Source organism: Argiope bruennichi, chromosome 10 (genome assembly GCF_947563725.1).
Source record: "Argiope bruennichi chromosome 10, qqArgBrue1.1, whole genome shotgun sequence".
Lineage (NCBI taxonomy): Eukaryota > Metazoa > Arthropoda > Arachnida > Araneae > Araneidae > Argiope > Argiope bruennichi.
This window is the reverse complement of record NC_079160.1, coordinates 64,338,263-64,351,460: the sequence shown is the minus strand read 5'-3', so window position 1 is coordinate 64,351,460 and position 13,198 is coordinate 64,338,263. Positions and strand designations below refer to the sequence as shown.

General features: G+C 32.0%; 1 protein-coding gene across 1 annotated transcript; it reads left to right on the top strand.

Moving 5' to 3' along the window:
- Window positions 1-9,128: 9,128 nt before the first annotated feature.
- LOC129987565 (uncharacterized) lies at window positions 9,129-12,128 on the top strand. Its single transcript, XM_056095532.1, has 3 exons — window positions 9,129-9,556; window positions 9,682-10,837; window positions 10,939-12,128. The coding sequence occupies exons 2-3, from the start codon at window positions 9,688-9,690 to the stop codon at window positions 12,126-12,128; spliced, it is 2,340 nt and encodes a 779-aa protein (XP_055951507.1). The 5' UTR covers window positions 9,129-9,556; window positions 9,682-9,687.
- The last annotated feature ends 1,070 nt before the right edge of the window (window positions 12,129-13,198 follow it).

Genomic DNA, 13,198 nt, shown 5'->3' with positions numbered 1-13,198 from the left:
CCCCCAGTAAAAAGGGACTGTGCAAGCGGATGCGATGCGCGAGTAGTAAAATTGTATTCTTGGCCCTAGTTGGCGCTACTAAAAAAAACGCTCTCTTTCGGCTTAAAATCGCTGTCTTTGATCAGCGGGGATTATCTATGGCAAGTGCCATCAGAAACAACAACGATATTATCATAGACGGATAGAGCGAACAATCTAGAAGAATGAAGTTTAACCAATAATTTTAACACCTTATATTAATGACGAATTTTATCAAAAGGATCATTATTAAATCCATTTCTTTTTATATATGAAATTGATAACTCAAAAACACTCAATATAAATGAAATCCGCATGCAGTTTTAACAATAAAGTTTAAGACTGTCGATTATTAAAAAATTTTAAATGCATATTGAAACTTTTTGACTATACTATAAATAAAAACAGAAATCATTGTAAAATTGAAGAATAATTATAAAGTTGTGTAACTGTGTAGCAGAAATAATTTAAAAGTTGAACAGGCCTGTTGTTTACATGGGTCTATTTCATATAGATACTTTTTCTTAATTGGAAAAAATACAACATTGAAAACTTTGAAATTCGCCTTATGTTTTGAATCGGATATTCTGAATATTTGTTTCGATTTCAAATGCTAAGGGTAAATGGATTATATGAGCATTGTTTTCTTTCTAAAATTAAAAAATATATATTTGAATTGAAAAAAGTATTTGATTAATATAAGTAATGTATCAAAATTTTAATCTAAATTCCATCTTTCAAAAATATTTTAAAAATTCGCCTCTATTTTCTCACGCTTCATGTTGTGCATTTGTAATGTTTTGGTCTCCGAATCTATTTTTATTGATTGGTCTGTCATATGTTGTTCCTAGTGCATAAAAATTTTTGGGTCGAAGACCTAAATTCCTTTCACCAATGTCACATAAAAGTCAAAACTATAAAGAGCAAAACTAAAAACTATAAAGAGCAAAACTAAAAACTATAAAGAGCAAAACTAGCTCCGGTACCATCCATGTTATCTGATCATATAATCATATTTTCTCATTTTCCTAATTTTGACTTTCAGTCTGTTCCAAATTCGAACATTCGGATAATTAAAATTTAAAAAAAACCTGTTGTTTTCTTTATTTTCATTTCTTGCCTTAAGTTTGATAAAATTTAAGCTTTCGATGCTAAGATTTTTAATAACTATTTAGTTAACCTATGAGAAGACCATGTGTAAAGTCTATTTTTAAACCATTTTAGAAATTCTATAAGGCTTGGAGCTAACTTCAGAAAACGGGTTGTTTGAAAATGTTCTTTTTTATTTAAGAAAGGCAAATATCTGTGAATATTTCCATAATTATGAGGAATTATGTCAAAGTTTATTTTAATCATTCTTCTTTTAGCAAAGCAGTCTAGTTCTTATTTATTTATCCCCCGCTCCAGCAATTCCTCCAATTCTGAGTTTCAATTTTTAGTTCCCCAACTTTGGTTTCCCAATATTAAATTTTATTCTTCGATGATTTCCTAGTTCCGCTCAAAGAAAACAACTTCGCAAAACTACGCTCAAACATTTATAAATATCCAATAAACGTTGGAACTAATTTCAGGAAACTCTGTTATCGACAGACGAATAATTCATAGTTAAAGAAGTCCTTCCTTTTTCTTAAGGTTCAATACAACATTCTCTCTTTGACTCTTAAAAATCCTTCTTGAAGTAAAAAAAGTAAAGTTATGTCTCATAAGGAATTGTTTCAGCTCTTGTTACAGAAACTTTATTTAATACTTTTAAAAAATATGTAATATGGAGTTGACTTCCAAGGGGAATAGGAATTTTGAGTTGGAAATATAATCGCAATAATTATCGATGCCATTTCTCGCAAAGAAATAACTTTTCTTTGAATCCAAGAAATCTTTGTTGATGCATTCGCGAAGGCAATATATAGTTAACAATTCACTATCTACAGCATTTAATACGTTTAAAAATTTAAGTTTAGAGAAATGTCATTATTATGAAAATTGTACATTATTTCAACCAATTTCTGCCTCGGATATTAATTATTTTGCTAGCGCATATATATATATATAGATTCTTGTTAATAATATTTAAAAATCATTTTTTTGCATTTTATTTCTTAAAAAAATAAAAACATTGGTCGTAATAATACTTTTAACTAATAGAAATCTGACAATATTGGCAATACACCTATTGACACAGATCAATTTATAATTAGAAAGAAAAATATATCATAATATATGGCAAATATACAGAGTTATAGAATTGCTTAAAATGAATATCTAAAAAAGTTTTTTTTTTCATTCAACTAGTAAAATTTCTTCATGACTTATCTTATAATTAAAATAAATATTAGAAATAAAGTACTTCTGATTATTTCTAATAAATATGAAACAAGAAGAAAGGTGAAATATTCGAATCTATTAAGAATATTTCGGTATCAAAATTTAAACTTTTATAGCTCGCTTTCTCATTTACACATGTTTCATCTGCCAAAGAAAATACGTGCCTGAAGTAAAACAAGTTTCCACGACTATGAAATGCACCATATTGTAACTCAGAATAATAATACTAAGAGTTTTAGAAAGGTGCTTTTAATTAGGCAGTAAAAAACTGTATATATTTTTTAACCAATGCTTGAGCAACTAAAGGGAATTATGAAAGGAAAATTCCAAATACGATTGTCGTCACAGATATGTTCGAGATATGATTGCAATTTGAAAATAGTTCATATCGAAATACTTTTGCTCAAATATAGTTTCAAAATGTGACAATAATCACTAAAAATAAAACCAAAATTGGAAAACAAGTATTTTGAACTTGATGAAAACTTCTTATTATATCTTTTATTGTAATCTCAATGCATGAATAAAATGCAGGTTGATCAAGAAATATCAGGGGGTGCTCGGAGCCCTGTAGCGTGTTATGTACTGGACGAAATATAACAAAATTTGGCCACCATACACACTAAAGAATGCGGTGTCGATTTATCAAGAAAAAAAATGGTACCAGAAACGCTGAAAGGGGAAATCCTGGTGCTGCAAGCGCATAATGTGCGAAAAAAGAATACATAACAGCCAATAGAAACAGTAAATAGCAACACACCAAATAACAATGAAAAACATTTATTATAGCAACTTACAAATTTGGCTCTAAGTGACCACCAACTTGATGTCCCAATAATTGCATGAGATACACGAGGTTTTCGACGGTGGCTCGCAGCATATCGTTATTTATTCGTCTAACATGTAACGTTATTTGATCTTTTAAAGTAGGAATATCAGGAATATGTCATTGATACTCAACGCCTTTCAAGTGAACCAGAACCACCCAAAACCAAAAGTTCCCAAGATTCGGATCAGTGTCATCAGTAAATAGGTGTTATCTTATATAGATAAAATGTCAGGATCTTACGCAATATCTTCTGCACCGTCGAGAAAGGGATATCTTTTGTCGTGCTGCTTATTAGCTCTCTCTTGATCCATAACGGCTGTTGCAACTTCTTCACTTTGTTCCTGCTTGATACTTTTATGTCCTCGACCTGGATGCACATCAAGAAGTCCTGTTGTTTCAAATCTTCCAGCTGTTCTTCGTAAGTTAGTTATGGTCATCGGTCTTCTACGTAACTGTTTTAGCCGCCAATATTCAAGAAGAGCGGCACTGTCATTTTCATCTCGCTGATAAAACAGCTTGAATAATAAGGCGCGTTCATGTAATGACGACGCAATCGACAGGCGAATTCTTGCAGAGTGATTTAAATTCACGCAACCCTTCCTTTTGTCTTGAATGTCATGTCACAAAGTTTCCGTAAAGCAAATTACATAATAAAATTTTCAATCGTAGCGCCAAGATTTCCCCTATCGGAGTTTTTGGTGCAATTTTTTTATTCATAAATCAAAACCGCATATTTTAATGTGTCTAGCGGCCAAATTTTGTTATATTTCGTCCAGTACATAACACGCTACAGGGCTCCGAACGCCTCCTGTTATTTCTTGATCGCCCTGTATATCTTGAGGAAACACTTTAAAACTTGTCACAAAATATATCTTAAATAAGGGAACATTTAAAATTTGTCATCCTAATGGGGATGACATGTCTTGCTGAACTAAAATATTAAAAAACTAAATAACGATAATAGTTATTTTAGTAACTGGCTAAAAAAGAAACAAATTATAAAATATAATGACCAATATATCATTAAAGATTACGGCTTATTCCATTCAAATGAATAAAAATATTTTGCAGATAATGAGTTGCAGTAGATCTTCTTATAAATTAAAAATAACGAAACTGTTGGAAATTACTACAATTTCCCTCAGATCTCTATCGCATTCCATGTACTTGTAAATCTCTAAATTCCAGAAGAAAATTCAACACACCATTTATTCCAACTTACTCGCTGTCATTCAAACAAATTTCAGATATCGCCATAGCTGTAAAAGCCTTTTATATCGAGAAACATCTTATGCATTACAACCCAACGATGCAACTTTGGGACAACTTTCTGTTATTCTCCGCAAAATTTATTAAAGGAATAAATGATTACGAGATTTATGTAAACAAAAATCATCTTTATTGGCGCAAATACGTTCTTTTCTAGAAAGATTTTCATCCAGAACTTTTCCTTATTATATCTTGAAATTATTTATCTTCATCAAAGTAATAATTTTTAAATTTCTCAAGAGGAGACGTTTAAAATCCTCTTTCCTAGAAATCCTATTAAAAGTATGATAGAAAAATGAGTTTTACCCTTTCTGTGATTAATTATTATAGAAAATATACCGCAAAAGATTTCAATAATGACGGGTTGCATTGCCGCTAAACTTAAAGAAAATAAAAATTCCCCGCGAGATTTAAGAAGGAAATTTAGCCGTTCCATGGAGGAAAGTAAATATTATCTTGGGGAGGAAAAGGTGTCTCATGATATTAAATTCCTTGCGATTGTCGACATGATATTGATTCAAAATAAAGAAGTTTTATATATTTATTTAAACGCTTTACTAAACCAAATTACTAATAAATGTGCTTATTTTCTTCTCTACTATTTGTGATAATATATTTAGAAACAATTGTCCAGATACTTAAGCAGATGTATGTATTTGGTGCATATAAAATGAATTCTATTTATCATCACAATTGTAACTCTTGAAAATTAACAGAGCATGAAAGATATGGACTTATAAACAAAAATATTTAGAAACTAATTTACTATCAACTTTTTAACTGTAGTAATATTTGCTTCCCGTTTGAAACAATTCAATCTCATACTTTTAAGCAGTGGTTGATTGGTGAGGACAACATCTTGGAAGTGCCTTTCACTTCAAGATTTCGCTATACAACAGCGAAAGGTCACTTGACCTCTACACATTTATCATGTACCAGATATGTTTACATGGTGATTCTTCAGTAAAATATGGTTTCGAATACTCATGCCCCAGAGAGAGAGAGTCCATGCAAACACGGACCATATTATCTAACAGTCTAGGAATCAATTTTTAAATTGTAATTAAACTACCGAATAATTTATTATTGGAATCAATTTTTCGATCAACTTGCTGATGAGTGCTATTAACTGATCTTATAATTTTCCATTACGGTTCCATACTCCAAGTTTACTACCATGCAGAATTTTCAACGGAATCGAATTTCACATTAGCTACTAACTGATCAGAGTCAGCTTTCAAATAAAGCCATGTAGCAAGCGATTTCGTCTTCTGTGCTTTAATATATGGTTTAATACACAGCCAATGCCATCGAATCAATTCAGAAGGAAAACATTTAAGATAATTTAACAAATAATGACATCGTACTTTCATTCGTTCATTCGAATTTTAGTAAGTTATGAGTGTGCATCATTTTCGTTAAATAACGCTGTTACTCTTTACTCAAAAGTTTCCATACCTACTTTTCTTTTTCTTGGATGCTGTTTCTAATTTAAGACAAAAGAAAATTAATCCAGTGTTTTTAATCTATGGATTTTATTTAGATTAAAATTGCTCGTTTGTGACCTTTCATAGAAAGAAATAATTTCAGATAATTAAATGTCATCCGATTCCCTTGTCAAAAAAAAAAAAAAAAAAAAAATTCCAATTCTTATTTTCTTCCAAATGCCAATCCAGAAGAAGATCAGAATAAACCTTATATGGATCTTTATGAAATGCGGTGCTTATTTTCGGTATCTATTTAAAGTAGCAGAACCTGACATTTCTGAATATCATGAGAGAGACCAGACCATTGATTAGTATACACAAACGTACACAAAACACAAATTTTGTAAATTTAATGACATTTCATCAGAAGGTAATGACAATTATTAATCATTAAACAGAATAACATTTAAAATTTAGATATTGCCATGAATTCCAATCCACAAATTTGTTAATCTCTGAAATAACTTTTATATTACGAGTTTCAACAATTAAAAATATTTAGCAATTATTATATTAATATAAAAATATGAAATATAAAGTTTCAAGGGAATTATGCCTCTCACATATGAATGTGGAAACATAAACAAAATAAAGTTCTAAATTTTATTTGAATCTTTTCATCCTCCTATTCAACCTCTCTAAACACGCCGAGAAGTACCATCTAATTATTCTAAAATGACACAATTAGCCATAAAATTAAATTTAATACATTTCTATTGCATCAGCAACTAATAAGAAATATTTTACTCAAATTCAGCATCACAATCCAAGTAAAGCATTTTCATATAGTGATGCTCTTTAATTAAAGAATCATTTCAATGTTTCCATAATTGATTTATAATGTAATACTCTTTATTCCAGAATTATAATAATCTTTGTTTGGACAAAATGAATCCGAAATTGTTATTAATCCATTGTTCATACTTCAAACATATCACTTATAATAAAGAGTGGAATAACGAAGAAATAATTTGTCTCGTTTAATAAGGAAATATAGCAGCTGTGGAAATGTCATTAGTTACTTAATTTAGTGGAAACCGTGGTGTGCAAACAACGATTATGATTGTTCAGGATAATAATCGATTCAAGTGGGGTAATTAAATTATTCCAGTTCCTATCAGAGCTAATTTAGAGGAAGAAATTGATGTTAAGGCTATTGATTTGCATATACTCACATTTCATACGATATTTAAAATACTTTTTTGAAACTAATACTGGATAAAAAGAATTATTAATAGTTATGGTTTAAAAATGTATCTCATTTGCAATTTCCCAATCAAAAATTGTTAAGTGACGACTAAGTTTGCTTTCTAAATTATGCTAAAATTTTCATTGATGCCTTTAGAAAATTGAAATATTTTAAAGTCGGAAGAATTGATTTTGAAATGTTGTTTAATGTTCAAATTATGCAATCTTTTTGAAAACTATTTAACATATTATCCTTTTTTTTCTTTTGTATTCGTTAGAAGTAGTTATAAACAATTTCCTTTATAGTTATAAACTTTTTCCTACGTCCTTTATTTCTCAGAATAAACAACAAACGCATTTGTCATGTTTGAAAGTTTCAGAAAATATTAAGAAAAATGCATTTTTACTAGTGGTATAAGTCTTACGAATAAAATAATTTTATAACTATTTGAATGTTGTATATCATGAAACACTTTTATATTATCATTACAGGCACCGATAAACATGGGAATAACACTTCTTTACAACAGAGTAAAAAACAATCATTGAAAACAAAAAACAATTAAAATACTTTAACAGGGACTGACCTGTTATTGACAAAAATTAGTTTCTAATTGTTTCAATTATTTAACTTAAATGCTCTGTTGCAGATTGGCTGTTGTTGATTTTACAAAAATGATTAAGAAATCAGAATGTAAAATATACATTGACCTGATCACAACAACGTAGTTCTTCTCATTGCTTTTTCAAATTCATCTCATCATTACCACTAAAATTTATCAAGATGGAAGAAAAAACTCTCGATAAGATTGTGCTGCTTCTGTGGGTCTGGTATGCCATCAGATTCTTTTTCTTCAGTTATTTCGACACAATATATTTCTTGGCCCTTATAATAGCTATAGACAGACAGCTCAAGAACAGAAACAGCAAGGAAAAGATTGAAGACAAAATTGACCTCAAAATTAAAGTAAATTCATCATCAATTGAAAAAAATCAAGAAAAAGAAGAACATTCAAATTTAATAGATTACAGATCAGTTTCAATAGATCATTTAATGAACAGAGAACTGGAGAGATTTCGGACATCAACATCGGCAAAATCATGAGACAAATTATCATCGATTCAGAAAAAAGAAATTCAAAAAAAAAAAAAATCCAGCAGAATTTTTTTACAAACATCGCAGAATTTAAAATTTTATTTATTCAGAACTGAAATCTACAAAATTACCATAAAAAAATTCAGCAGCTCCTACCAGAGTCACAGAAGCAGCCTAAAAAAAAAAAAGAATTTGAAACTGACAAAAAAAATTTCAGCAGCTACGTTATTCTAAGAAAATTCATTGTAAATAGTGTATATAGTGTAAATATTTGTAAATATGTTTGTATATATGTAAATATCTGTAAATATTTTTGTATATATGTAAATAACTGTAAATATAACTGTATATATGTAAATACTTGTAAATATATTTGTATATATGTAAATAGTTTTATATATGTTTTTTTATTTGTATATATGTATATATTTGTAAATATGTTTGTATATTTGTGTATATGTAAATATGCTTGTACATTTATTTATATGTTTGTATATTTGTATCTATGTAAATATTTGTAAATAAGTTTATATTTTGTGTATATATAAATATTTTTGTTTCTTAATTCATTAAATATTTTAGAAAAATTAAAAAAAATATATAAGAATTGAAATTTTAAAATATTAAAAATAAAATAAAATAATAAAAAACTTAAAATTTACTTAAATCTAATATATAAAATTCTCGTGTCACAGTTTTCGTTGCCATACTCCTCCGAAACGGCTTGACCGATTTTGATGAAATTTTTTGTGCTTATCCGGTATCTATGAGAATCGGCCAACATCTATTTTTCATCCCCCTAAATGTTAGGGGTAGTCCACCCCTAAATTTTATTTTTTATTTTTTAGACAAAATTTTTAATTTCTATTTTTTTATGATACAACATACAAAAATACATACAATCCTCAATTTTCCCCCTTCTACGATCAACCCTTATTTTTTAATAGCCATTTTAGTAATTTAATCATTTTTCCTCTCCGGTCGAAAACTGATCAATCGTCATTTAATTAGTTATCCCCGCCAGATGTCTACAGGTGTCACTTCTGACCCAGTAAACAGCACGGAGTAGGGATGAGAACGAAGCCGGTCTCCTTTCTTTCTCACTCCCTACACAGTTGTCGGCCATCATTATTGTTTATGCATCAAGTGTAGTAGTAACGTTGACAATTATTATTTTGCTATCTCAGTGTAACTCTCATATTAACTTTTAATCATTCCTATTTTATCAATAATAATTAAATTATCAATTTTGAGTGTATTTTGCACGATTAGTTAATCAAGTGATTTTATAACCTCAAAAGTACTCAACACGTGACACGAGCTTCCAATAACAACGGATTTTGTGTTGTAAGTATACTTTTTTTTATTTATATCGAAAATGTTGTTGATCTTATAAAAATGTAATTTTAATTTAATTTTATTAAAAAAATGTAATTGAACAATTAAGATTTTCATAGTTTCAATTTTTACAGTGAGCAATGCCAAGAAAACGCAAAGGGGCTGATTTGAGCCGCAGTACAAGTAAAGCTCGAAACTTGCGAAATAGCAGATCCGAAAGAACAGAAGAACAAATCCAGCAACAAAATACTGATGCACGTGTCAGAATGGCGCAATTGCATCAAGAAGAGCCAGAAGATACACGAGCTGAACGCAATGAAGTCAGAAGATTAGAACAACGACAATCACGCCGTTTCACAGTCAATAGACGAAGAACAAATGACCAACAACGACAACAGGTACATCGAGCATTTATATCTGATTCATTCCTGCGTCTAGCATTCCAGTATGAGCCCGATATTGAATATTATGCTCATTCAAAAGTGGTAATTGGTGCTATGGACAAGGAATGTCCGCATTGTCATGCTCTGAAATTCAAAAATGAGCCAGCTGGGATGTGTTGCGCGTCAGGAAAAGTGCAACTACCTGAAATTGAAACACCACCTGAAGCAATGAACGGCTTACTTATCGGCATGGATCCAGATTCTAACGTGTTCCAGAAGTCAATTCGAAGATTCAATTCATGCTTTCAAATGACATCGTTCGGAGCAACAGAAATAGTTCGAAATACTAATGCAAATGGTCAACAATTCAATTCTACATTCAAAATTAGAGGCCAAGTTTATCATAAAATGGGCTCACTGCTGCCAATGCCAAACGAACCACATAAATTCTTACAAATCTACTTTATGGGCGGCGAGGATTCCGGAAGCGCACTTGCCAATCGCGTGAATGCACGTTGTGATTATAATAACCTTTATTCACTTTATGCCAGGCGCATCGTCAGCGAGCTAGATGCTCTTTTGAACGAGCACAACGAGTTGTTGAAAATATTCAAATCACATATGCACCAATTACAAAGCGATAATCACGCTATCGTCATTAATCATGATAAAACACCAGCTGGAGAGTATATTCGTAGATTCAATGCACCCGTTGTTGATGATGTTGCTGGAATCATGGTTGGCGATTGTACAGCTGCACGAGAAATTCTGATTCGTAGAAGAAATAATAATCTTCAGTTCATTGCTGACACACATCGTTCATATGACGCTCTCCAATATCCGCTAATATTCTGGAAGGGACAAGACGGATATTGCATAAACACAAAACAACGAGATCCCGTATCAGGTACTTCATTCATTATTAATTTGATCATTAATCATTTAACAAAACAATTAAATTATTGAACGTAATAAATTTAAATTAATTTTTATGAACAAATATTACAGGAGCTGAAACAAACAAGAACGTTAGCTCAAAGGATTATTATGCGTACCGATTAATGATTAGACGTGGCCTGGACAACGTCATTTTACGATGTCGTGAGCTTTGTCAACAATTCATGGTCGACATGTATGCGAAGATTGAGAGCGAACGACTACGATACTTACGATATAATCAACAAAAGCTGCGCGCGGAAGAGTACATTCATTTGCGAGACGCTATCAACAACAACGCCGACGTCGCCGAAATTGGTAACCATGTCATTTTACCATCATCGTACGTAGGCAGTCCACGTCATATGCAAGAATATATACAGGATGCTCTGACTTTCGTGCGCGAATATGGACGACCATGTTTATTTATCACGTTCACATGTAATCCAAAATGGCCAGAGATTACATCTTTGCTACTGCCTGGCCAAAATGCAATACATCGCCATGACATTACAGCACGTGTGTTCAGACAAAAGTTGAAGTCTTTAATAAGTTTCATTACTAAATCACATGTATTTGGGCCCACACGTTTCTGGATGTATTCGGTTGAGTGGCAAAAGCGAGGATTACCTCATGCACACATTTTGGTTTGGTTCATCGACAAAATCCGTCCTGAAGAAATCGATAGTATCATTTCTGCGGAAATTCCAGATCCATCCACTGACCAACTGCTGTTTGATATTGTTACAACAAACATGATTCATGGTCCATGTGGTACTCTTAATAGTTCATCGCCTTGCATGGTTGATGGAAAATGTACTAAAAATTTCCCTAAAGATTTTACCAATGATACGGTCACAAATGTCGACGGATACCCAATATATCGTCGAAGAAATCCTGAAAATGGCGGACAGTCATTTATTAAAAATATCATCAACACAGACATTGATATTGACAATCGTTGGGTGGTGCCATATTCGCCTCTGCTGAGCAAGACATATAATGCTCATATTAATGTTGAGTTCTGCAGTTCTGTGAAGAGCATCAAATACATTTGCAAGTATGTCCATAAAGGCAGTGATATGGCTGTGTTTAGAGTGGAAAATACTAATGTGAATGCTCCTCCAGTGAATAAAAACGATGAAATAACGCTCTACCAAATTGGTCGGTACATCAGCTCCAATGAAGCTGCTTGGCGTATCTTTGGTTTTCCAATTCATGAACGGGATCCAGCAGTTGTTCAGTTAGCCATCCAACCATGAAAATGGTCAGCGTGTATTTTTCACGAACGAGACAGCGATTGGTCGTGCAATAAATCCACCTAAAACTACACTCACTGCATTTTTTGAATTGTGTAATCGTGCGGATGATTTTGGTGCCTTTGCACGAACATTACTCTATTCACAAGTACCACGCTATTTCACATGGACTCAAACAAAAACATGGATGCCCCGCAAGCAAGGCTCACCATTTGCTGCATGTCTCAATTTATTTAAATCAAACGCCTTGGGGCGATTATTTACAGTCAATCCAAGACACACGGAGTGCTTTTATCTTCGACTGTTGTTGGTTAATGTTACTGGCCCATTATCATTTCAAGATATACGTAAAGTGAATGGGCAACAATATCCAACGTATAAAGATGCATGCCTTGCACTCGGCTTGCTGGAAGACGACAACCAGTGGGAATGCATGCTTGCTGAAGCTGCATTGAACTGTACAGCAATACAAATTCGTCTACTATTCGCTATAGTGTTGACTACATGTTTCCCAGCCCGAGCACAGATATTATGGGAAAATCACAAAGATTCAATGACTGATGATATATTGCATCAACATCATATACGGTGCCACGATCTAACCATAACATTCAGCGACGAAATGTACAATGAAGCATTGATTGCTATTGAGGATCTTTGCATTGTCATTGCCAACCTACCACTTAGTAATTTCGGTATGAATTCGCCAAATCGAACTGCATCTGATTTAATGAATACTGAAATGAATCGTGAACTGCAGTACAGTACTGTAGAAATGGCAGCGATTGTTGCCCGCAATGTCCCACTAATGAATGAGGAACAAAGAACCATTTATGATCGCATTATTCTCGCAGTTTCAGCTGGACAAGGTGGGTTCTTCTTTTTGGATGCACCGGGTGGAACTGGCAAAACATTCGTTATTTCGCTAATTCTTGCTGAAATACGATCAAATAATGGCATCGCATTGGCCGTTGCATCATCGGGCATTGCAGCAACTTTATTGGATGGAGGTAGAACAGCTCATTCAGTATTTAAGCTGCCACTAAATATTCAGAATAACCCTGACGCAGTAT